The sequence below is a fragment of the Neopsephotus bourkii genome, unplaced genomic scaffold (assembly GCF_033783945.1).
Source record: "Neopsephotus bourkii isolate Nb327-2 ecotype Australia unplaced genomic scaffold, CSIRO-AGI_Nbou_v1 NB_1749, whole genome shotgun sequence".
NCBI classification, from domain to species: domain Eukaryota; kingdom Metazoa; phylum Chordata; class Aves; order Psittaciformes; family Psittacidae; genus Neopsephotus; species Neopsephotus bourkii.
This window is the reverse complement of record NW_026902223.1, coordinates 3,109,642-3,137,075: the sequence shown is the minus strand read 5'-3', so window position 1 is coordinate 3,137,075 and position 27,434 is coordinate 3,109,642. Positions and strand designations below refer to the sequence as shown.

At 39.1% G+C, this 27,434-nt stretch overlaps 1 protein-coding gene across 4 annotated transcripts in view; it reads right to left on the bottom strand.

Moving 5' to 3' along the window:
- PRKCA (protein kinase C alpha) overlaps nt 1-27,434 on the bottom strand; it is a 161,614-nt gene that overhangs the window by 76,677 nt on the left and 57,503 nt on the right. For all 4 annotated transcript variants that reach the window (XM_061377225.1, XM_061377222.1, XM_061377223.1 and 1 more), the window contains exon 3: nt 11,000-11,082. Coding sequence is in view for 3 of the 4 variants with exons in the window: in XM_061377222.1 (XP_061233206.1) it covers nt 11,000-11,082 (83 nt within the window). In the remaining variant the exon portion in view is untranslated. The remainder of the gene's footprint in view (nt 1-10,999; nt 11,083-27,434) is intronic.

The window sequence follows — 27,434 nt, the reverse complement described above, 5'->3', positions numbered from 1 at the left end:
AATAGCAGCATATACTTGAAAACACTTAAGGCCAAAAAGCTTGCTGTGTAACTGAGGACACTGGTGCAGTATCCCTTTCCATCAAAGGATCAGCAGAAAGAGACCGGAAAATCCCATCAGGAATAGTAAGGAAAAACTACAGAAGGCAATATACAAATGTCTAGTAAATTAAGAAAAGAGAGCATTTTGAGAAAACCATATTTATTCCAAAAGTAATGCTAGTTCTTTCATTATAGAGACATGATACAATAAGGCACAGTGCTCTACCATAAACTATAGTTACAATTAAATAGATTATTCTACCCTTCCATTAAGCAGATCTAATTATGGAATATCATTAGCAAGGGCTTAATTCAATCTTTTTCTTTGCTTTTTGATTACTACCTATTAGTTTTCTCCCTTTACTGACAGACTTCACTTTTAAGTTGTTATCTTTTAAGGCAGAATAGCATTAACAGACTGGCTATACATGGATGATTTTGCACAAGGCTGGGGCTATTGGAGAAGAATGCTCTTCCTGGTCTATTTTCTTCCATTATTATTCTAGCAAGACTTTGGAACCAACAGTTTTCTTCCCCGTGGCCTTATTTATACCTCACCTCTTTTTATCACAATGAATAAAATGCATATAAAAGCTGCAAGGCTTACAGAAAAAGATGGAGGTGACAGTGTAAATGCTATTTTAGGCAAAATACATGGTGCTTATGGGCACATTTACTTCCACAAACTCTGCAGAAGCTGCACAGCCTACCATCGTGACCCTGTGCAGGGAGATGGAGACATCCACCTGCAGAAGAAATGTCTCCTGACACTTGAGTCTCCTAGAACAGGAGGGCTGCAGGAGTACACCATATAATACCTATGGCATCATTCCTTATTCCATTCCCTACTGAACAGATTCAACATTTTAAATCTGATTTTACAGGTATCATTCAACATCATTACAATGGCAGCAGAGTGTTTATTCCATCATCACTACAGCCAAAGGTATTTCTGCCTGGGAGTTTGTAGATGCACTGAACCCCTCTATATAATCAACATTTTCCTCAGCTCTCTGAAGGGAGTAGGGGCAACGCAGTATATTTTGTGTCATTTCAGCTTTTATTATAGTTGCAATCTTACAGTCTTTATTTTTGTGTTAAAGAAACAGTTTAAATACCAAGTTTGTAAATCAAGCACAGTTCATTAAGCACTGAAAAGACTCCCACTGACTTGGATGCAGATTCTGTACTAATGTTAGAAATGCCCAGAAACCCACTGTTTCTGAGACCTTTTCCTGAATTTGTCTTCACCATCATGATTTCCAAAGCAGCATTTTGCATTCAGTACATTTTACAGAACTCAACTCTTTGCCCATTCAATTCATTTAAGCTCTCACTTATGTAGAGAGCTTTTCCTTGAAACATAAGTGGTTTCTTAAACCTAGTATGCTGAGCCAGCATTACCTGCGGTCCTGAGGGTTTTCCTTCCATTCGGATATATCTGATGCTTTTTAAACGTGCAAGTACCACAAATGCTTTATAATATATGGTGATAACGTTTATGCACAAAGAGGCACACAACTGCCTAAAAGAGGCCACTGCAAACAGCATGTATCTGATTAAACAGATGATTTTAACACACGCACACACTCCCAGCTTAGATGTTATGATTTATTAGTCTAATTTTCCAGGCATCAAGTGCCTACCTGCAGCTCCTGTTGACTCTGCTGGCGAACACAGGCACTAATGAACATGCGGAATGAACACTACCTGTGTGTACATGTCAGACGTGTGTCCATGGATGAGGAATTTAATATCCTCTTGAAAGCAGGGCAGATTTTGCCAAAGGCCTTGCTTAAAATTAAAACCTAAAAATCTCCTGTTAAACACACCTCCAACAACGTGCTCTCAGAAGACAAACAATCTTCTACTTATTAAGGAGGAACCTGATTTTCAAATGTGATCATTTTGAACCACAGCTTCAGGAAATGCTTCATTTTTGGAAGTCTGCATTGATTAAGATGCATTGGTCTTTTATTGCAGTGACTAATAACCCAAATTCTTGGAGTGTATCCCAACAGTATTGGCAAAACAAGCAGTAATGAACCTGAGCGACTGGAATGCAGCGACAGGAGCAGATAGATTAAAAAGAATAGAATGCAATGCGGTGACAGCGAATGGGAAAAACCCCCAAAATGGCACTTTTTCATCATTTATTTTAGAACTATTGGAAAATAAGCTTTTATTATAATAGCCATTTCTGGACTATTATGTCAGTGATTTAATCTAGATAGACACAATATCTCCTCACCAGGGTGCCTGCAGTAGTTCAGGCGCATGTTCTGGTGCAGCAGCAGTCTCCTCATCTGACCCAAGGGCTTTCTTGTTACCCAATATAAAGCACTAGGAAACACTTTGATTTGATTTGAGCTTACAAGATCAGTAAACAGCTGCACCTCCTCACAGAGGAGCAAAGGATTAGGCTACAATGGTAGGGTAGAAACTTTTCTGCTCCTCTCATTATACAATGTGCTTCAAGCAAATAATAATGATAAAAAAAAGATGTGTATTTCTATTTCTCTTAATTCTACCTCTATGTAGCCTGCTTCTAAATTAAGCACGTTAAATATAAACCCATTTGTGTTTGACTGAAGTCTTTCATATTGTTTATTGCACCCCCCTTTCTGCAGGAATAGTGAACAAAGTCTGCTGATTGCACAGTTCTTTCTCTCCTCATGAATGGTCCAATCACACTCTTGGCACATGAAGATACAAGTAACAGATGTTAAACAAAACTCTGAGGGATTATATGTTTCCCATAAAAGTTATAGGACTGCTTTCATTTCTACTGTTGGGTTTTTCACCTTCCTTCTATCTCTTCGCTTCTGCTTCTCCAAAAGCATGTTCCTTCTTGCACCCTTTAGAGCCCAGAACCATTCAGGAGCCATCAACGGAGAATGTTTAATTCCCTTATTCTAATTGCCACTATTAATCCAGAGTACTGACTTCATTAAGATTTAGAATCAAACAGATAGAACAAATAGAACAAGATCAACATGACAAAATGAATAAACTTTGGTAACAACTACATAAAGGCTCTGGTTATTAAAATTCTTATTTAATTAAATTAAGTAAAAAGCTTTTTAATATTGTAAAAAAGAAAAAAAGAATGTTATTCATGTGTGCTGAAGAACAGGATTTTAGGTTTCAGATTCAATACAACATGGCTCATTGACTTGTAAGTAGGTCAATCTGTAGGTAACTAATACAGACCTTGGGAAATAAAAGTGGATTTTGACTAAGGAAGGATTTCATAAATCTATTTATAAGAAGAGATAGCCAGGTCTTCTTCCTGTTGCATGTAGGATTATAGGGCTCAAATTGTCTTCAACAAAATGCAAAGAATTTTCTCGGGAAGAAAACTGTAATTTGGGATAATCCCAGGTTGCAGACCAAACACCTATCATTTCCCACCTCACGATAACGTTCATTAAAGAGAATTAACACCCTCAGATTCAAAAGATGCTTTTTAAAGAGGGCTTACATAAAAATCACTTTATAAATTATACTGCTTCTAGTAAGTTTAGATTTAATGTCTGTGAAGTTAACAATTTGCTATTACTCTACTACTTGTCCAGTACAATAGGGTGTACCCTAAATAGTTACTATAATAAGTAGGTTCCAAAAACCTCCAGGTTTGGGGCTATATGCATTTTATATGTATTTTATAACTATTTTTATAGAGGGTTTTCTCTCCTTTCTGGTCCATTCTTTGCTGGTCTGATGCTCCTGTTGCCATAGAAACAGACCTGAAGGGAGCTTTGTTACAGATCACAATGGTTTTCCCAACACAGAGACGTTTCTTTCATACCTTAGTTCAGCAGGTACCTTCTCAGGGGGACAGACAGAAGAAAGGAGAAATCAATCAGTGACTCTACTCTCTATTAAGTTCGCATTAATGGAATTTATTACATGCTTTTCCTTTTAGTTTATGAGCTCAGCCTATGATCACTGGTACTTTAAGGATTAAGTTTCATTAATTACATGGGCCACACTACAGCTTATTTATTTGCAGGGGAATAATGGAAATCAAATCACAAAAGGAATCACGATTGCCGTGATGTTACTGCCACAGAAGCATCACGATTTATTTTTTCGAGGCAGGTAATAGGCAGTTGGTTTAAGATCTGTGTGCATCCAGTTTCATCAGGTTGTTATTACCTAATAAGTGTGCCCTGGATGTTTCATGATAAATCCAATCTTTTTCCAAAAGCTGAAGAAATTTCTATGAACTGCCTGGATCTCTTAAGAGCATCACCTCAACAACAGCAAAAATGAAGAGGAAACAAACAAGGTAACAAAAGCATGTCCAAGAATGAAACCAAACTGCTCCTGTTTAATTAAAGCTACCCAGATGCTTTACCAGGACCAGATAAATGGAACACAAATGGAAAAGGATGACGGCTGCTCTCCTGCCAGACATGATGTGTCTCAAACTTCCCCTCCCTGCTCTTCCTCTCTTTGTCATCTCTTTTTCCCAGGGTCAAAACACCTTGATAAAAGAAACTTGTTCTCTCCTGCAAAGCACAAGTTGCTCTTTCCCCCCCAGCACCATGGGTGGTTTCCTGGAGCTGGCTGTTTTATATTAAGAAACTGAGGCTGTAGCAGTTTCAGTGGGCCCCATCAGCACTGTTCTGCCAGCACCCCAAGGAAACAGCTACCAATAATTTACAAAGATGGGTATGCTCTCTGGTGACACATCTGAGATTTATTTGTGGCATATGGGATCTACAGGGCTTTTCAAATCAGCCCACTCGTTTTATTCCAAATTGAGATTTCATCTAATTTTGGTGTAAGAGCTGCCACCTCAAAAAACAGCCCGTGCTAAGAGCATGTGGCATTCTGCAAGGTTTTCTCAGTGGTCTGTGTATGTTCTCTTGAGCTAGTAAGTTCAGTGTGCCATAATCAGGCTTTTCCTTAAAGAACCCCCAAATCCCCATTGTGGGGATGGTACCTGCTAGAAACGCCCATGGCACATCTGACACGTGACATCTCATGCATGAAGGAAGTCTTAAGCACTCTTCCCCCTTAAACCCCAATATCATGTCAGCATATTTATAAAGAGTAAATATAAGATGACAAGGAAATAATCAAATTCAACTCAAACCGCAGAGCTAACAATTGGAAAATAAGGAATAAACATCAACTTCAATTTGGGGAATTACAGAAAGTTTTGATTGTGAAACCAGCACCCAGCAGATTGCTTCATCAGTTGTAGCTACAGCCACAAAAATGCAACCCTATCAACAAGATTTCTTTCTACTATTGGGAATAACTTTGCTGAGAGTTCTCCTTTTATAATATCACTGCCTAATTGTTCTCCAGTGCTAACGTATGAAAATCACTGGTATTTTTAGAGCCATCATTTATATATATTTCCTAACTCTCTCTGCAGTACTGCCTCTGTTTAGCTATTAACTCTTACAAGGCTATGTGTGTTATACTGTACACTGCACAGCAAAAGCATAGAAAATAAAAAGATAAATTCTGGTTTTTATTATGCAGTTATTCTGCATTGTTCTGTATTGGGAAAATAACAATAATCTTTATAAATAAAAAGCTTTAAAAAGCTATGGACTTTCAAAGCTCACAGACTAGCATAAATACTAGCTAAACGACATGCCCTGTGTGTCTCAGGTCCAAGCTCCATGAGCTGAAAGAGGGAAGGGCTGCAATGGAAGACCTCGGTAGATGTGCCACTGGAGTCACACGCTGTGTGTAGGCAGTCACCCGTCACATATTTCCTGCAAGTGGGGGGTGTCTAAGAGAGGCTTCACACAGCTCCTGGCAATACTGCAGTAAAATTATTCCATGCATCTTCTGCAGAGGGACAAACTACGAGCGTCAATTCCGGGATTGAGCCGTAGGCAGAGGGAAGGAGTAGGAATTATAGACGTAGTGATAAAAGTTTGTGAACCTGCTCCTTTGCAGTTTCATTCTGCTTCATGTGGATCATTCACTCCAGCTCAAAAGCCGTTTCAGTTGCCATAAAAATAGCCGGAGCTTTAAATCAGGAAATAGAAGGTACATCTCAGTAATGATAAAACAAGTGCCAGTACATGAACAGCTTTCAAGCAGAGGCTGCTTCCAACCACCTAAACAAAGGCATTCAGGTGAGCAGTGCAATGAACACCTCTGTACAGCCAGCTAAGAGCAATTAAAACCTGTCTCTGGAGGGCACTGAACAGTTGATCAGTGCATAAGCTGTGCCTGGGTACCAAGTGGTGGTAAAACTCCCACAGGCAGGTGAGCAGCAAAGCTCTGACACAGGCAGTGCCTGCCAACGGGTGATGAACATAAGGTGGAAAGGGTGACATATGGCTGGATTTTATTGTTTGAGATGGGTGGGGAAAATAGCACTTGGATTCTGAAGTATCCAGTAATGGGAGAGGAATGTCAAGGGCCGTAAGATGCTGCTGCAGTTTAAAAGCAATTGATGGGGGAAACTGAGGCACATCCTCTTCAGATGCCAGCTGAATATGAGCAGAATATCTACTCAATATACAGAGCCCTTTGTGGCAGATTTCCTTCTGTAATTCTCTCTCTTCCATTAGAAGGAGTCTTACCTCCAGACTGATTCTGTTCAAAGTGAAATCTCATTGTCAATATACTCAACTGCCCACATTTCCTACCGAGCCATTACAGCCGTGCACAGCACCATTTAAGAATTATTTAAATAAATTATAAAAGTTGTAAAAGCTATTTTTTTCTCCATGTAGTTAATTTTTAGGGCTTTGAGGTCAAACCCATAAGCATGAAACCTTTATTTCTCCATAAACTACTTTGGACACTCTGCAGAGATTCAAAAGTCCGGGTAATAAAAACATCCTTGCTGTTCCGAAATACATGTTTTAAAGTACTGCATCAACTGTGACCTTGCTCATTTTGGGAACCTAGGACTAGGCTTTTGGGAAGGGGGAGTTGTAATATAGTAAGGAATAGCATATTTTGACAAAAGTATGCTTGCATTGTGATGGTTTTATGTAAGAGTATTATCTACCATCCTCATCTAATAATGCCCATTGTAAACACAGCTAGTGTGATTAATCACTTAATTAGAAAACAGACAAACACACTGAGTTGGTATCTCCATTTTTAAACTGAGGGGGCTCTGTATTTTCTTTGTTTAGGATAGACAATGGAAAACTAATGCATTTATTGCATCAGAGCAGTTTAAGAATCGCTTCAAGGAACCCATGCAGCCTGTATGAATTCAAGCGAGCATTTATTGCTAATCTGGCAAGCAGTAAACTGTACCTTGCCAGATCTTCCTCCTGCCTTTGTGTATCTTTTGTGAGGAAGTGAGAAGGGTTTTATTTTAATTAAAAAGAAGATATTTCTAGGACAAGACTGCCTTTTATCCAAAATTCAGATTAGCAGTAATGTTCTCCCCCCTTGGTGGCTCACAGTTCAACTTGATCTTAAGGTCCTTTCCAACCTAAACAACTCTATGATTCTATAATACATATACATAAGATACATCTGTATCTTATCAACTGATTCTCTTCTAGGTGCTTAAATACTACGAACTCACTGCAGTTTTGAGTAGCAAAGTCAGAGTTAACCTCACTGGACAGTACAGTCACTTCCTCTCATTTAGGTTCTTTTCACTTTTTAAACTAAAAGTGATTTTTGTTTAATTCTATGTGATGTGGAATTGGGAACATTTAACAAATCACACACAGTTTGAAACACTTTCTGGTCACTATATTCCATTAACAAAGGGAGGAAAGATCTAACTCTCAATTTTAAAGTACCCTTTCTGAAAGAAACCTGACAATTTACTCCTTACCATTAAACACCTCTTAACAAAGCAGCAGTCAATTCCTGAGGTTGCTCTTAGATTTTTATAGTAATTTCCTCAAGTTTTAAAGCGTTTAATCAATGACTTAAAATAGTTTTTTATGAACACCAAGCAATCTCCCAAAAGCAAGCAGCTAAATTAGAGATGATGCTTTGTGCAACTTAAGAGTATAATAGCAGCAGGAGCTGCTAAACTGTACTCAATAGCATCACCATAAAAGAGCTGGCCATGAAGAGAAGATGAAAAATCTCTACTCAAACTACAGAGAGACATCAGATAGCAGCAAAATAACACCCTGCCAAGCATAAAGGAAACATAAAGTTTTCTGGTGGTGTGAATCTTTATTTCATCTGAAACAGGATATTGTTCCCCAGACACCATCATTTCAGTGCTAGTCAAGGACGACCACTTTATTTGCAAGTCTTATCTTCCTTTTGGCACAAACACAGACCTTTCAACCTTGTATTGCAGCTAATCAGAATAAAGCAAAACCAAGGTGATTTTAAGCTTTTGCCTCTTTTACGCTCACCTTTATTAAGGCATTTAAAACTTTGAAGGAATAAAAAGAAGAGATTCCCTTTTCTACAGCAATAGAATACTGACGCAAATAAAATCGTTACACGAGGAGACAATACGTGTACACCACTATTTTTAGCATGACACAGACCACAGGACTTCTATACAACTGAGTAGTCAGTTTATTAAATACTTGAGATATAGGAGAGCCTAGAGAATAGGTTTGCAGAGCCTGAAACCCCTTTTGTTTCCTGAATTTAGCTAGCTAGTGTATTTATATCTAGTGTGTATTCCTGTTTATATATCTAGAAGTTAAAAAACAACTTTTGTTACAGATGTTAAAGATATTTAGAGTCTACTGAAGCTATCCGTGGAGCCCCCCTTTCTGAGGAGGATGCTGAAGCCAGAAAACAAGAGTTTGGAAACTCAGTGATACAAATCTCTCTGTACACAATTTAAAGTAGCTCAATTCTCTCTTTCAAAAGAGCATTATTTTAAGGACATTACTGTGACCTTGCCCTTCAGCCACAACCACAGGTTTAGCTTTCATGGAAACCAGAATGAAATGTCTAAACATTAAGGGTTTTTTCCCCTTCCCAACCGACTAATAACCCCACCATAGAGACCTGCCATGCCCCGAGGCAGGCAGTGTCAGTGCCAGACTATCGCACCTCAAGACACATCTATAAATAAGTCCTTGCCATCGTGTCCCAGATACCTCCGACCTCAGCAGGGAGGACTGGGAACACTCACCTGCAGGAAACGTCTCCCTTGGCTGTGAAAGGCAGCTTGGCTTCCGAGTGGGAAATGCTTTGCCTATTGTTCTGCAGTCTAACCTTGACCATCACCCATTGCAGGGCACCCATCTGACTGCCAGACTTTGGATTCTCCTTAGTAAATACAACAAATTTAAGTGATAACCACTCTAAAGATGTATTTGTAAGGATTGCCTCATTTATGCTAAATGCGCAGTGCATGCTAATTTAGATTTTTTATAACATGCAATAAATATTATAACATATAATTATAATTTGTAATTATTACTCTGGGAATTTTCATTTTATTAATGACAGTATTACTCTTAAAATTAACAGAAAGGCTGAGTCAGGCGAAGGTACTGGAGAATGTGAGTATGCAAATTAATTGTGCACCTGCATGAAATACTGTAGAAAAGGACTTTTTTGTATTTAAAAATCTGCTAAATATTATGATAACCTTTTTTAACATGCTGCATTTCAGAACAAAGCTTCCAGTAACTCAGACAGGGATAAGTTACTGAACTGAAAAAGGGTAGACATTACAGTCAAACATTTCAGTGAATTAAAGTATAACACTCTAAAATCCTCTTCACATAATAAGACCCACTAATGTAGCAAATTTTAATAAACCATATTTATTTTCTGTTTGCTTTTAATCCTCAAAGTGGTTTTGAGATATTGCTTCTGTGTAAATACTGAAAATGATTATTTGGTAACCCAAATACCAAAAGAAGGCATTAGACTGATTTATTTAATCACCAATGCCCCAAAAATTGAATCAGGAAATGCAGTCAGCAACATTAAGGACTATTAACAACGTGCCACACAACACATTCTATAGCCATGAATTGATTCTCGATAAAATTCAACCGTCTCACTCATAAATGTTTGTTCTCATTTATGAACTTTTGGAAAAAACCCTAAAGAAGTCACCTTTCAAACGAAAAAATAATCAAGAACACTTTCAAAAGTCAAACATCCATAGGTGCAGAAGAGCTACTCGTGCCACCACTAACAGTGTCAATCAGCAATAACAACTGTATTTAAATGTAAAAACAAGATAACTTTTTAACATCCCAAATTTTCCAAAACCCCTTTTGGCTTCTGCCCATGTACTGTTCATTGATCGTATGGCTGGCATATTAAAGCAACTCATGAGGAGCTCATTAAAACCTAGCAAGAAAAGTCTTTGGGTGCATTTCGTCAAAAGAGATAATAGCCTACAATCTAGGGCATGAATATGTCGTAAGAAACAAAACAGAGCCATTCAGACAAAGAACTCTTGGAATGCACTGTTCCCATAAGCAGATGTTAAATTACTTCACTGTAAAGCAGAATTTATAAACCCCAAATGAATGGTATCTTTATGTGAACAAACAAGATTAGCTTATTATTTCAGCAGGGTGACACACAATTCTAGTCCATGTGTCTCACCATGTAAGCAGATGTGCCCAAAGTAAAAACGGGTTGTTGACCGAAAATGCTACGGGTGTGCAGAAGTATTGACACAGCAAGATAGAATGAGTGTATCCTGACTGGAATACAAGCTCAAGCATCGCTGTAATTGCTTCAAAAACCTATCTCAGGTAAGTCACTTGGATCACGATTAAACTGTTATCTCATTGAGCTAGAGATCATTGTGTGCAAATGATAAGGACCAGGGTCAACTCTGAAGATGCACCTTGAGATAACATGGATACAAAGAGTATCAACAAGCTCTTTATGATAGATATTTGTAGTCTAAGTGGTTTTTAAAAGTTCTGAAGTGAATATTTATTATAAAAAGCCTAGTGACAGTGCTTACAATTAATTCTCCCAGTTAGGTGCAAACAACATAAAACCGTGTGTAAAAGCAACATATTAAATGTTAATGTACTTACATCAGTATCAGGTCCCTTGTCAGCCCCAGGACAGGAAAAGGTAACAAACTCATGGCATCTCTTATGAACCACAAAGCAGCAAACTAGTAAGAAAAGGGAAACCAACAATTAGAATGGCACATGTTAATTTTTTTCCTATTGCAACAAATACAACAACAGTGGAAATAAAACTTGTCGTCAAATATTTCACCTGTAGGTCAGTGAAAGAAAAGAGAGCCTAATATTAAATAAAGACACACAAGAAAGGCAGACATCAAGTGAACAATTTAATTAAAGATGGATATTAGAAAAATCAAAACACTCTACACAACACTGAATAGTTAAGTGTTAAAATACAGTGTGGGATGAGCAGTTCCATAAAGCCATGTTTCCTGAGTCTAAATCCATATCTGTAACAAGAACTGTCAAAGTGCATGCAGACAAGAGCAGGAGGCATAAATAAGGAATGAAACCCGTGCTTGGGTATGGGATGCGTTCACCTGTATGCCTTGGTGAAGAGGTCTATGACATCCAATGTCTTTACTGCTTAATTACTTCTGTGAGAAAGCAAAGTCTGGAGACTTCTGTTGAGAACAAAGTGTTCTCATATCACAGAATAGCAGGAGATAATGGGCAAAGAAAATGATCTCCCGATTACAATATGCCTCCCATTTAACATTTATGATCTGAAAGGAATTTTTCTTTCTCAGATAAGGAAAGCTTCTTTTAATTTCATTACCTCATGTGAGCAAGGCTTTAGGCTGTCACACAACACAGGGCACGCGTGTCCCCCCAAACCACATAAGAACAATTTGATTGCTCTTGAGTGTGCTTACTTTGAGAAGCAGGGGTTTTTGCTTTTCACCCTCACTACAGGTTATTTTTAATATTAAGCTTTGTTCAGCTACTCCAGAATTGCTCCACATTTTAACAAAACGGAACAATTTATATTTGAGGCTGTGCAAATACCTTGAAACAAACACACACCAGCAAGCAGTGAGTCAGGAGATGATAATGAAATGATTCAAAGGTAATTCACTATTTCTTTACATATAATACATTCCCTAAAGACTTCAAATTTTGCATTTGCAGTACATAAAAAGACACTATTTCATAGGATGCTTCTAAAGAATAAAATAGATTTCATTCGAATGGCACTTGCAAACACTGAATTTCCTCAACTTCAGTGGAAACCAAATTAAATTATCTCTGGTTTTCCAAACAATTCATTTCCTGAGGCATCTTTAACAGTTCTTTTCCCCCATTTAATATGTATACAAATTTCTTTCACCTAATCAAGAGAGCTGAGAAAGATGTTATCAAGTGCAGCTTCATGTCAGTGCAGCACACAATGATGACTCCTCCATAATGCCAGACTGGCCTCATTTACATCCTTAAGTCAGCCGTCTGGCTTTAAAGAAGTCTAATCACCCTCATATCTTTCTCCAGCTATTTTTCATCCTCATCCCAAGCAGCAATTGTTTCCAACAGTTCTATTTCTGACACGGCATATGTTAATTCTTTGGGCAAATGGAATAAAATGGGCTTTGCTCTACTGATTCCAGATAAGCTCTGTCGTCTTCACATGAGCCAGAGCTCTGGCTCAATGTATGCTGCCCACTTGGTTGCCTAGTTTGTTCATCAATCTCAAGCCCAATGAATCCTACAATTATAATTTCCATGGTTTGTTTCTACCAACTGGAAGATCACTAAGTGGCAATTACTATTAATACTACTTGCAGCTGAAAAACGTTTCACTTCCAAATTGTGTTTTTGGTTCCAAACCTTGAACTCTTGAAGACAAAAGCCCGAATAAATCTCATGAAAAAAAAAATAACATCCTCATTACACCCTTCAGGAAACAGAGAAGTTCACTCGTTCCTTTTGTAGGCAGTGATCATACAGTTGGAAACGACACCACACGCAAAAGATCTTAGAAACACTTCTGGGAAGTTGTAGGACTGAGCGGCTCTACCAATGCCTGCCTTTCAAATCAGGATCTTACACTGGCTACTCCAGCTCTGCCTTTATTCAGCAGGAGTCTGTGTTACAAGAACTGCATTTCTGGGTATCTATTTTGGGCAGTATTTATGAAATAGCATAGTCGCATCCCACCTCTGAGCTGACAGCCTCACACAGCGTGTTAAAAAATGCATTTAGCTAGAGAAAATGTCAACCTTGTTTTTAATATGATATATTCTAAGTGTCAGGATAGATACGTAGGAAAACCATCACCACTCTTTGCTACAGCCTCAGACCATGGTTATCAACTTTAGCTGCATGAAAACAATGCGAATCACACTACAATGGAAACTCCAGCTGCCAAAACACATAGACCAGAGAGCATTTGTCCTTTGGGACTTGTAGCTACACCTCAGAAGAGTCATTCAGGTTTCAGTTATCAGTACTGACTACTGAACTTTTAAAACCCTTTCTGTTCAGCCAATAGACTGACTGTTGTGTGCACATCGGCAGGGGCAGCCTCAATTCTTTTGCCTTTATTTCCTATTTCTATCTGTAATGTGTTAACTCTCTCCAAAGAACTTGTTTCCTTAGGGAGCAATTCAAAAGCATCAGACCTATCTCACCTTTTGTGAATACCCAAATAGACTGACACAAACCAGACAATGGAATGAGCACCTCTCCTGGAACCATAAATCCGAAGGGAAAAGAGTGAGGGTGAACTAAAATCTCTTGTTAGCACTGGTCATTTCCATACATAAAATTTAACACCCAAATTCTCATTTTGAAATTCAGCCATTAGAGTGCATTTCAGCTTCAGTTTTAAAGTCTTCTTACTTTCACAAGGCAATACCGAGCTAGAGAACTCACGTAAAACATTCTTAATCCACAGAAGTGCAAATAAAATGTTATCTGCTTTAAATAACATGCCATTTTTTTCAGGAATAGAGATGAAAAATAACCCCTCACTTGTTACTTGTTTTGAAAAGACGTTAATAGCTTCACATCACTTACTGCAGCTGTTAAGAAGTCACATTATGTTCACCACCTTCTTGCAATGAAAGTTATTACTCTGCTTTGCAGAGACTGCCAGGGAATTTGTTGCTTTATGTTTTAACAAGAGTGGAAGTGAGCTGGCACACATTATGCATAGTAGCTCGAGAGCAAGTGGTATCTTGAGGCTGACAGTTACGATGAAAAAGAAAATTATTGAGGTATTTTCATGTTTTGACAGCGTGATTTTGATCTGTGGTATATAGAAGATGGTTGCAGACATCCACCCTTTCCAGCTCTGAGCTTGCTAGAGACAAATAATCTCTCAGCAGCCCAGGGAGGGGGCACGGGGAGGAAGGGAGAGAACAAAACAGGCCTTGTGTTGCAAAACCAGAGTAGCTGCTAGTTCTCCACCAGCATGCTGATCCCTTGCCCTCCATCCTCCCAGCAGAGAGCAGAGAATGCTAAAGGGGTAACACGAAAACAAGGAAGAATGTGCTACAGAGCACTGGGTGCATTCTCAAAGCAAACAAACAGGAGATGGAGTACATGGTAGCTGGGATTTATGATATGTAATGGGAGGGCAATTCATTCTATCCAGCACTTCTCTGTGCATGCAAAATACTGAGAAAAACATGTTAATAATACATATACTGTCATCAGTCAGAGTTACAAGGCACTGCTGTAAATTTCCAACTGTTTTCTCAATTGTGATGTGCGAAGGTTATCATGATATATATTGTTGGGTGAGAGTTATCTGCTGAAAACCACTGTTAATTGTAGCTTTCAGATATGACACGAGGCTGATGAGAGAAACAAAATATTACAGTAGTAAATAACAGAAGCAATCATCTCTATTAGATGCTCTATAAAGGAGAAAAGCCATTGTGGAGCCCCAGTCCCCCACACATCCTTCAGGCTTATGTCCGAAGAGCTCCACTACCACAAACACTCCAAAAACATCAAGTCAAAAGTCACAGAGTTCATAATTTGGAGTTATCAGAAAAGTCCAACAGATACTTTAAAAATATATACCATTTTTATCCTCCCACTGCTGGGAGGGAAACAGCAGGTCAGATGAGCTCTTCCAAACAGACATGAATATTGCTACCACACCATCTATTTATTCAAGTAAAACGAATTAAGCTGCAAACCTAAGGGGCAAAGGGAATTCATTTCTAAGAGACAAACTGAACTGTCAGTTATTTGCTATAGAGAAATTAGTGAGGTTTTCCCAAGTAATCTTTGACTTGTTTTTCAATAGTCGAGTATTCTCCCAATTTTAATGATGAATTTATGAAACTTTAACTACTGTAAAAATAATGTATTAGCTTCCTATTTAAGCAAACTTTAAAGCTGTGGCTCCACTGTTATGAGATTATTAGTTCACAACAACAATTCCTATACATATTCTTGCATACATCATTTGTTTCTGGTAGTGTTTCTTCCCAAGGAAGCAGTAGAAGCGGACTGGTTGGCCACAACAGGGAAATAACTCTTGTGTATACTCAATATTTGTTGTTAGATTTTGAATAAGAATTGATTGTGAACTGGACAAAGCAGTTGCAACGTAACTATAATAAGGCATGAAAATCACTCTCTGCCATTACCCTCAGAGTACACTGGAGAACTTCAAGGGCCTCTACAGTAGCTTGGAGCACTGCGTAATTTTATGTTGCTGTTTCACATACTTTGCATTTCCAGTGAGGCCACAGAATTTCCCCAAGGGGCCCATATTACTGCCTGCCTTGTGTCTTCTGCACGACACCAAGCAATGAATGAATTTGGCACATGGCACGCATTAGTTAGATCTAAGATTAAATACAGCAATTACATTAAACGGAAATAGGGTACTACTTCAAAATAGACAAATCACTTAAATACCAACTGCATTTGTTATTTAATTAAGCATTACTGTTTAAATAAATTTACTAGGAATAGATTAAACTCAGGAAATATTTCCAGAGCAAGAAGAGTAGCAATTAAGAAACAGGATTTAGTAAAACTTGTCTTTCTCCTTTTCTGATTACGATTATAACCTGCAAGGAAGTAATAATGGAAATCCCTTTCAAGGCTGTAGATTCTAAACCAAACACAAGTCAGAAGGAGCACTACCTTTGGCTGCTATGAGCATACTGAATCCACAGGGAATTCTACTAGAATTCCATTTCTCTAACTTTTTCAACATATATAATTCATAACACGTCAGCTAGTTTTTCTGCTGGTGTTTCACCCCATCTAGAAGAGAGTGCTATCTCACGAGAGTGCCCAGGCTAACACTCACAACTGCTATATGCTATCTTTCCACTTGGCATTTACAACTCTTCTCACTGAAACAGCCTGCAGCACAGTGAGATACAGCCTGTTCCAGGATAACATAGTTAATAAGAAACTGTCTCTCCCCACCACCTTAACCTGTTACTAAGCTGCTTAAAGCTCTGTTATAACAGCATGAGGCCACACAGCACCTTCATGGCACTAATCTGCATAGTGCTACACACTGCTTGCTCCATGGGTTATCTTTATTTCCCTTGCTATTTCTGCAAAGCTCAAACTACCTGCTCAAAGCAGCATCAAACACCTACCCTCAAGTCAACGTACAGAGACTACACGAAATCAATACTGATAAATTAGGGCTGATTCCTACTTCTAAGCGCCAAGCCTAGCACTCAATAATTGGCTTGTGTATCCTCATCCTTCTGACCTTGCTGCACAGGTTGTCAATTCTGGCAAGTTCAATCAGGCTAAACAGGTTGGGGAGGACACAAGTAAGATCTCTACTATGTATTTTTGAAAGAGAAAGTAACAGTTAACTGCAACATCATCTTATTTGTGTGAAAGGATTACACGGATCGTCAGGAGAGTCTTAACTACTCAGGTCATTAACTCCTTTACACTAACTATAAAGCAGATGGATGCTGCCGGTAAGCTGGCTTTGCCAGAACTACAACAGCGTGCAAATACAGCCTGTATGCCTGGCAGAGGACACACAGATATATTTGCATCTACCCAAACAACTCTGGCCAACCTGGTAGTTCTGTGGGATAAAATTATCACCATATACCTGCAGTGACATGTCACACATTGTCAAACAGGCTGCATTCAGTAAAGTAACCAACACATTCTGGTTTGTCTGAACACTATATTCAGATACATACCCCTTTCGCCATTTCTGTCTTCCATTACAGGGAAAAGAATGTTCATAATCCTGCTTTTTCCCCTACAACTGTAGCACGATGCTTGCAAAACTGAGGAAGAGCTTCAAAGTATTGAAGTATTTAATGAAATATGAAACATTCAACACTATCTACTTGTTAATTATACACTTTCAAAAAGACTGAGATCACCATTTCTATGTAAAGTCCTTGCTAAGATTCCACAAGCTATTAATCTCTCTCCTTTGAAGTGTCCCATTTTACAAATGAATAATAACCTAGAAGTCATCTGTCAAAACCAGTGCTGGAACAGCTATTTCAAGAACCTGTAACAGCAAAAGAGATGACCCACAATCAGCCTCTTTACATCGCTTCTGGAGTTTGAATTCTCTTTAGTTTAAAAATCTGCTGATCTGAACGTGTTGTATGCCAGCAACAAAGACACTCTGGGTGCCTGCTGTAACCTGCTTTGGAGCTGTGTACAAGCGTATCAGCAAGGAACAGCACAGCTCTTTCAATTAAAGACCTGACACAATATGAAAGCCCGCAAACGGTTCTCGTGAACACTGAACATTAGTTCTTGATTTTCCAACTAACTCCACAGCGACCCTAATTGCAGAACTGGGATGCCTTAAACGAAGCTGCTGCCTCCAGTTTGATGTATTACCTACTGCAAAAATAAAGGGCCAAGAGAGGCAGCACTGCGGAGCAGCACAGGCTGTACACATTTAAGACTAGGAAACAATGGGATACAAGATGAAACGGATCTCGGGAATGCAGCTGTTGGATTCTGTTTTCTAACACAGCTGGAATCCTGGACACCAGCAGAAAACAGAGCTTTTGGAAAATCATGGTGACTGCCTCTACTGATGCTACAAGACATGAGCATCACATCTAGCATGGAAAAAGAACGAGGTCCTCAACGAGTAAACCTCCTCCAACACTAACAGCAATCACAATGGCCATCCCAAGCCACATTCTTCCCATTCTGCCTCTTCACCACCAAGCCCAGGGCTGGCTTGAGGGAGTGCCAGCCCTGGATGCTGCTGTGGGCACCGCTGCTCCTCGCTGCCAACCAAGCTGAAAACTTGATTGTTCAGTCATGAGGTGCCTAATGCACCAAAGACAAACGTCTGGGAGATTTATGTGATTCCTTAATCTTTCATCTCGCATTAAATCACCCCCATGGCCGATTTAACACAGCCTGCGCCATGCTCCACCGTGAGCATGGAAAACTGATGGAATACAGCAGGCATGCTCGTACAGCTGCAAGGTTTTACCATTTTAGAAATAGAGTATTTTGGTACTAATGTTATAGCTTGTTTTGCTCCTCACTTTACTTCATAATTTAATGATACTGAGCTAGTGGTGGCTGTAAACCAAAACATTTCCTTCCTTCAGTGTGATCTGTATGGACACAATAAATACAACAAGTGAAATGCCAGATCTGAATGCCAAGAGCTGCACATTAGGTATTTTAGTATATTTTGGATTTAAGACTAGGCTTTCTGTTGTGTTTGAGAAACCTTACACATACTAATGAAACTAATGAGCCTTATTTGCCAGTAAACTCAATCCACGCACTAATTCCACTGTTGCCAAAAGACAGTATTTATTTTCTTCATGATGGAAAGAAGTGAGGCCAGGATGACACTGAACAAGCTGTTTGAAATACGAACAGAGCCATATCCCAAGTACTAAACTGCAAGAAATGAACCTCCTATGATACCTGTTCGGGTATAACCTGGGTAAGAGAATTGTTTCACAATTGCTAATACAACAGGGACAATCACATAATTCTGCATTTATTTACATATGCAAAAGTCACTAAAAAGATGATAGAAGTCTTTGACCTGAACTTTCACACAATCAAGATTCCCAATGTTTTTTGCAACTCTTATCCAATTACATACATCTTATTAAAGGGTCATCTGTTAGGAACTTCAGTATCACTTTCCTGAGTTCATCAATCACTGAACACATAGTTTCTTCCCAAAGTAACTGCAAGTTCTCAGACAGAAAAACAACAAACGAAACCCCAAAGCTCTGCATTACATCCCTAATCAGTTAGAAATTTATTGCCCATGTAAGACAACATACACACATTGAAGCCAATAGGCAGAAGACGGTTTTTATCTGCAGTATGTTAGAAGGGTACATTGCTTACTCGTAACAGGCACATTAACTTCTAAGGTCTGGCAGATATCAAAATTACATGGTTGAGTGAATAACACAAGTTATAGTAATTCATTCCAAATAGCAAAAGTGGCATTTAGAGGAAATACCTGCGGACTCAGAAGTAGGCAGTATATACACAGCTAAATATGAAACCATGGAAACATGTCATTTAATTACGAATGAATTATTTACATTTGCAGTAAGGCATTTAAAGAAGAAAATAACTGAAACAAATAAGTAGTTGAGATGGGAGATCTGCAGCAAGAAAACCTGCATGGCAAGAGGCAGTGGAATGTGTCACCATACAGTCACTAACTTTTAAAGGTGTATGTTGAGCATGCATTCAGGAAGATTTAACTAATTGTACCCCCCTCAGTCTACTAATTCAGCACCAGGCTTTCACATACAGCCCTTCTTAGCTTACCCAGCTTGGTTCTAGTGCTTTGCCAGCTCAAACATTTTCACTCTCAGGGAAACACCTCATCAGCATGCAGAGCTGACATAGTGATGACTTCCTAAGTCATGGTTAAGCGACCACTTTAATTTGACATATGGCACATTGCTGTCAAAACCACTGGCCCCATCCACTTGCTTCTATGTCTTAACATTTATGCAGTCAATTTTTTCTGGCAAGGCTGGGTTTTAGCTGGACTAATTCCCCGAGCTAGCTCAATACACAGAGCATGAAAGTTCATGAAGCACAAAAATAGAACAACTACAAGACCCCCACAGTAGCCTAGATTCATGCTAGATAAAGCAGACAGGATAACAACCTATATGAATGTTAAAATGCAATCCATCGTGCACAGTTAAGTCAAAGAACTGAGATTTCTTTGGTTTATCTAAGTGGCTGACAAAGATTTCAAATCATTTTTCAAGTATAGGCAACATTCCTGAACTTTAATCTTTGTCTCAAAATGCTCCCCAAAATTTAACCTACATCTGAGTTCTAAGTTCTTTGAATAATTGCAATCCTTGTTATTAAGTCATATAGAACGTTGACTCTGAAAGTAGCATACAAGCGTTTTCCACTGTATGGTGATGACAGATTTGTGCGGTTTTTCCTGGCTCCCTGAAGCAGCAATAGAAGCAGTATTTCTTACTTTCTGTCAGACAGAATGAGTCGTATTCTCATGATGTGGAAAGATAAACACGATTTCCTCTCCCATATATTTACTAAAAGCAATACATTAGCGCAAGTGAAAAAATGAGGCAGGGCTGTCAGTGATGTGTTAGCTGAGATCCATCCCAGAATATTGCTTACAACAGGCCAAGAATTTTCAAGCAGCAATAAGGGACTGGAATTCAGTAACCCATGACTCAACCCCCCAAAACAACCCCTCAGAGATTGCAACTCATTCCTGCTCGCCATGGAACACGCACAAAGGGTCTGCAGTCCAGAAGGGAAGGAAATTAATTTCTGTCATTGCTGCCTTTTCAGCCTATTTTTGTTCAAGGCTTTACTGTAGGCCATGTTAGCACTTTAGAAGAGATCATAAAGGCCACTGGAAAGAATTAAAGCATTCTGTAATCGCACATCAAATCTATAACTTGTTAAGGAAAACAACCACCAAGATTTGAGCTCTCAGTTGACAGGTTTTAAAAGCACAGATTAACAGGTAAAATAAGAAATCTCTTTTTCATGTGTGTTAAAAAATAATACAGCCTTTATGAATATTTCTTGAGAAGAAACCACCGAAACCACTTTCTTCTGAGCTTTAAAGATTCTCTGACATAAATAATAACTATTTTCCCTCCCTAACTGTCCCCCTTCTTATATAAAGCACAACAAAGCAATTCAGCATTTTCATAATAAAGATTGGATATAAGGAGGAAATTCTTTCCTGTTAGGGTGGTGAGGCACTGGAATGGGTTGCCCAGGGAGGTTGTGAATGCTCCATCCCTGGCGGTGTTCAAGGCCAAGCTGGACGAGGCCTTGGGTAATATGGTTTAGAGCGAGGTGTCCCTGCCCATGGCAGGGGGATTGGAACTTGATGATCTTAAGGTCCTTTCCAACCCTAACTATTCTATGATTCTATGATAGTAAGCATTTAACATCATCAGAAACCCGGCTTTTACAAAGTGCGCGCAATGTGCTTCTGGCTACCTGGGATGCTGTGTTATTCCAAATCGAGTAGAAGTACTGGTGTTCTATCCATTCTAAAAGACAATTTACTGCTAGAGGCGTCGTACAGATCACCCCACCAGTGATATGGATGAATTAAAACAGACTTTTTTTCCAGGAAGTATTAAGATAGGCCAGAAATATAATTTATATTATTAATATATTAAACAAATTTAACATTAATCTGCATAACTGTAACACTCCCAGCACTCCAGTGAGTCAGAGGTGTAGGGGGAAGAGGTAGAAACCCCAACCAACAAAACCCAGACACGCCGTTTGGCATCCAGCCCCAAAGGGACATCTGGGAGCAGTCTGTCACTAGATACATAATGGATGAAGCACAGACCTGCATTCACAGGGTAGCACAGCAGTTGGTTGACATTCAGGTCCCCATTTCCAAACCACACTGGCATAAGAATGAAACCCCATGCATCCATGAATACAAGCAAAACACAACCAGAGCAAGGAGTGCCACTGAGTAGTTTCCATAAGCCCATATAGAGGTAAGACATAGATACCAAAACCAAAGCATTTCAACAGGACAAGATTTCTTCGCATGCTGTGATGCCCATACAATGATGGTGGAAATGGTAAAAGCTGAGAACTGGTAACAACACCTCAAGGTTTATTAAGCAGAGTACATGATCTAGAAAGCTTGTGGCAAGCCACCTCACTTAAGTAGCTTCCCCAGTGCTACAATCTATGTTTATGCATCTTTTGCTCCCCAAGTCGCGTAATTCAGACATTCAGTGTTGCCTGCAAGTTCTAATGGATTTGCACTTGGCAATGTTTCTCCTTAGGCCTCAGTTTAGTAACAAAAGTTAACCCATAGCTAGTTTGAAGCAAGAAAAAAGCCACTTTTTCCCTTGCAAGATTTGGATTTAAGTCCCTACAATCAATAGGCTGAATAATGCCCCTTTTATATAATGCAGCTCATGCATTGCATCTCACCCACACTCCTTAAATGCTGTTTAATATTTCTGACTGTGAATATTCCATTATTTCAGCCAAAAATAGTCTTTATTTTCAATCATTATATGCCTTGTAATGCTGCACACTGCAGTGTGCTTAAATCCTTTGTGAGGTGAGTAAAATAATGCAGTAAAACTGTATGAAAGCAAGCGATTTCTATAAAACTGCATGTTCTCTCTGTAAACAATGTGAAACTATTACAGACATGAATGCAAAATAACACATCCCAGTGGACTCCAATTGGCATGCAAAGAGATGAGTTCTACATGAGTTACACTGAAGTGTCGTAATACGTGTAGAACTAATTTCAGGCTCCAAAGGCTGAAAAAGTGCATCCCACATACAGAATAGCATCATACATCAACAAACTCTTACATAAGGAATCAAACTCCCATTAGTGCCTGGATGCAACAAGAACTTTCAGTGTGGCAGGAACTTTGCTTTAAAGCTGTCATGATTAATCTGCAAATAGGTCAATCATCAATTCAATTAAAATGGGACTAAATTGTGTCATAGGCAAATGGCCAGGGCTGGTCACAAAACACCCCAGCTAGAGCCTTGCCATAGATTGTTTCTTTGGGAAATGAGTTTTTTCACTAGTCTGGGTAAAAACATCCCTCCAAATTGGAGGGCAAACCTACAACAACTACAGTCTACAGTTTCAGCGCAGCACGAATCCTCTTGTGACACAGGCTGGCTGTGCTTGATGGGAAGGAAACAAGCTAAACAACCTCAACCTGTCAAATACTTCACTAGAGAAAGGAACATTAGTCTGTACTTTCCTATCTGCTTCACATAAGCTTAAACCAGCATCACTGCTTAAAGAAACACTTCTGTTACCTGCCTCTCTCCCCAGCTGACTAGTCCTGACCTGGATCAGATCCTTCTTTTTACTGGTGCTTGTAGCTGAGTGGGCACATAGGGCTTCAGTCAAGGATCCCCTCCTTGGCACATTACTGGTGCTTATATGCTGATGCAGTGAAAAGCCTTTGGATGGGCTGGTACACAGACAATTAGTCAGGCAACTGCCTGAACAGCATCTCTAGGGCAGAACCAGACTGCTTTCAACTTGGAGCAGTGTACCTGGGTTGTGGAACGGCATCACAGTTATCACTGAGAAAGGCTCAGCATCTTCACGACAGAGATCAGGCAGGAAAACTCCTGTTTTGGGTTTCGTCCCCTATCCCCAGCCATCCACAACCCCTTTATTTTAACACTACATACCTCTAAAGCCGAAGACTGCCCTCCAAAATACTAATTGTTAAATTCCAGGAAAAGAATTACAGAGGCTGCAGAGTTATGTTCGATGTGATGGGTGAGAATTTCTGCAGCTGGAAAGCCAATGGATGTAGTTGTTCTGAAACTCACTGACTGGATAAAACTCGTTACGAACAGCTTTATGAAAGTGACTCAGAATTTGGAACAAACTGAGGATGAGTAACACAAAAAAGGGGAAGAGAAAAAGATGTGTTCTATTATTTCAAAGATGTGCAGGGCTGACAATGTGCATTGAGGCTGCTGAGGACAGAGCCCTGGGCTCTTCATTTCAGTGCCTTTGTATTTGTTTCCTTCCCTGTGCTGCCTTAAGAGTGCAATGGAGAACTAAAAGGGGGTTTTAAGGTTTTCTTCTTGGACATACTTCTGCTAAGCAACAGCTAACACTGTTACTACTGAAAATAGTAATACCAGGTATTACTATAATCAGGAAGTCAGTTAATTTCCCTGCTGCATAATGGAACTTCATTCTTATCACAGAACTTCCATACTTACATAAAACATCTTGTTTTACAAAATACAATTGCAACTGCTTTAAGCTTTTGTAGAAAAGCCACCAAAATTGTAAACTTTTCTGTTACACTATTTCTACACTGGTATTTCATTCATTTTTATTTGTGAGCTAGGACAAAGACTGGACTTATGTCTTAAAAGTACACAAGGGTTAGGAGTTTTGGTTTGGATTTTACATCCATTCATAGAGACATTAACACAGTGCATCTATGAACAAACGCAAGGGGTTTCACGAGTTCAGTTGTGCTAATTAGTCATATTTCAGATTGAAATGACTCTCTGCTCGAAAGAAATGATTAGGGCTTTGCTTCTTGCTCTATTACCCAACTGGCATTTAAGTCAATCTGCTAAAAGTGTATCTGCTTCAATGAAAGCTCAAAATAACCCATTAACAGAATATGCAAATCTCCAAGCTTTTATTCCTTTTTTTTCCTAATACTTTAATCTAATAAGAACATACTACACTACTAAGAAATTCTGGCTAAATCTCTTATTCAGCCCCTTTTTAGTTCTTTCGTAATTCCACTTGTGCTGTCAAGAATAAGACAAAACTAAGCTATTTTCCTGGCAAGATGCTCAGAACAACTTCAAGTACTTCAGCATTCAGAATGTTTAACAGGGTAAGGAAAGCCTTTCCACAGGACAAGGCACATGCTCAATTGATACTTCAATAGAGATGAGACCATGGGTAACAACAGAAAAACCACCACTGCATGGACCTGAGGTGCCCCTAAATTAGAAGGCTGCCAAGTAAGATGCTATTCCCCAAATCCTAACAGGAAAGCTGTATTGCCTTTCAGCCATACTGTTAAACACAGCTGCATCATGAAATTCATTTAGTGATGTTATTAATAGGTTTGATAAATATAAAACATGTTGAACATGAGGAATACGGAAGAATATTGATTAGACCAACAGCTTGATGAAGGAAGACATTGCCTGCCATTGTTTTGCTCCCTTTGGAAGAGACAGTGCATCACCAAACCCCACAGATAGGCAAAACAGGAGGCTGGTATCTACTGAGCAAGGACAAATAAGGTACTGCGAATTCACTAGAATGGTTGATAAAGAAAGAATGTGTTTCATGAAAACCGCTAGTCCTACACCTTCCAAAAACCCCTCTATGTGGATCAAAATACCAGCTCTTCACATGAAACAATATTCAGTCATTCAATGTAAATGGAAACTAAACCAAACAAACATAGACTGCTGCAAAGTAGCTTTCTAACAGTCTGTGTTTTACATCAACCAGCTCATTTTATTTGGAGTAAGAGGCAACCGAAACCTGACAAACTTCCATTATACTCGTGGTGTTTTGACAGCAGCTGGCACATGCTGCTCTGATTTACAGGGATGCACATTCTAGTTTTTGCACAACGGAAATGGCTCTGCCATGCTTTATGTTGGCCTCTTCACGTCAAGATGTTACATGTGAGGCTTTGTTAAATGGGTTTAAAAATGGCCTATGGTAAAAGAAGAAAGAAATGAAACCCCATGTCTTTTTTAATGTGGAAAATTACTCCTACTTCAGGGTAGCTATTTGATTTCATATAAGAATTACTGAAACCTCAGGATACTCAAAAGGCTTTCAGCATTTTCAGTGAATGGCTCTCCTTTCAGACATACTTTGTCCATTTAAATTCTACTTCCAGCAATGCTCTACACATTTATCATTCTGTTAGAGAGGAATTTACACTGAAGTCTATTTTGCTTTAAGAGGAAAACACATTTATGTACATGTGATGGCTTCTTGTGCCTAGTGCTTACATTTGTGTTAATATACTCATGTTAATGCCCCCCTTGGCTTCCTCCAATCCCGGAGTCAGCAGAGCTCTCCTACCTGTTAAGTTAACAGCCACAGAAATCCAGGTCTTCACTTTTGCTGAGTGACACTTGACTTGGCTACTCTCATTTCCAGCTGACTTCTCTTTGTCAATAAAACTGTTATCCTTCTTCCTGACTGAAGCAGGATGATTCATCCAGTTACAGTAGGAGGGGGGTTGTGTTGGGTTTCCCGATGATTACAGATTTATAAATGAATGCGAGTGGGATTTATCTCATCCACATGTTTAGACATTTACAGGGATCAGATCTGTTTGAGATCACTGCTTTATAATCAATCAAGGGAAGCAGGCACTTCTTTCTCTTCAAAGAAGTGCTTTATCACACCATGATGTAAATTGCTTGCATCATGTGGAAAGGTCCCCTATTAGAAACGATAGATACCACTCTTAAAAAATGCTTTAGGATGAGATTAATCACATCTGAGGAGAGCCCATTTCTCTCCATAGGCTATGAAAGGATTCAAGACAACGCATTTAAAATTTATGTTGGCATTTAAATGTGAACAGATTAAACTCATCCTATACGTTGGCTAAAGCAAAATAAGGTTTAAAGTAATAGGATAATCTGGGTGTGCACTGTGCTTAAAGCCAACTCCTGTAGAAGCTGATGCATCTGCCTCGTTTCTCCAAGAGCACTGCCTCAAATAATGAGAATTCCCTGTGTAGTGGGACCAAAGGAGAACTGATGCACTGCCTCATGCCTTCTGGTTTCCATTAGTAGGACACTTACTGAAGATCTCTTTCCTAGGGATTTCAGGATAAAAACTCTTTTATCTTCATTCTGGTGTCTAAGTGCTACCCTCCTTCTACCTAGTGAGCGCTTAGGCATTTGATCATATCAACTTTTCTATCTCATTCCATATACAGGAAGTGCAGCAGAAAGCTCATTTAGGCCCAAGCAGCATATGTGTAAGGACAGTCAAACCAGTCCCCTATAAATAGAGCACATTGACTTTCATCATTTTCAGTTCATTCCTTCCCTTTTTGGACCAATTTCTGGATATATTATGCAAGCTGGAAGAATAGATGCTAATTCCCTGGTGGCTATTAGTGCGTCTAGACTCATTCATTGACCTAGATGATGCCTTAATTGCATCTTTTCTATCTGATGGGGAAAATATACTCTAACTTTTCCTGACTGCAACCTTTGTCATTAAGTTTTCTAACTGAAATCACCAAATTTACTGAAAAGCAGTTACACTCCATGTTCTCTGAAATTGAGTTATGTGGAACACTTAATATGATCCACAGGAAACCTCTGTCCCTTTAAATGTCTGTTTTCAGGACCAGATTTTTTGGCTCTTGGCTATTAGACAAAGCAGTGGTGCTACCTCTGGATCTTATCGCCTTTTGCAACATATGAGGTTAGACTGAATAAGACAAAAAGCTGAATTTATGTGTATGCTTTTATCAGCACATTTTCATGCTATGGAAAGAAA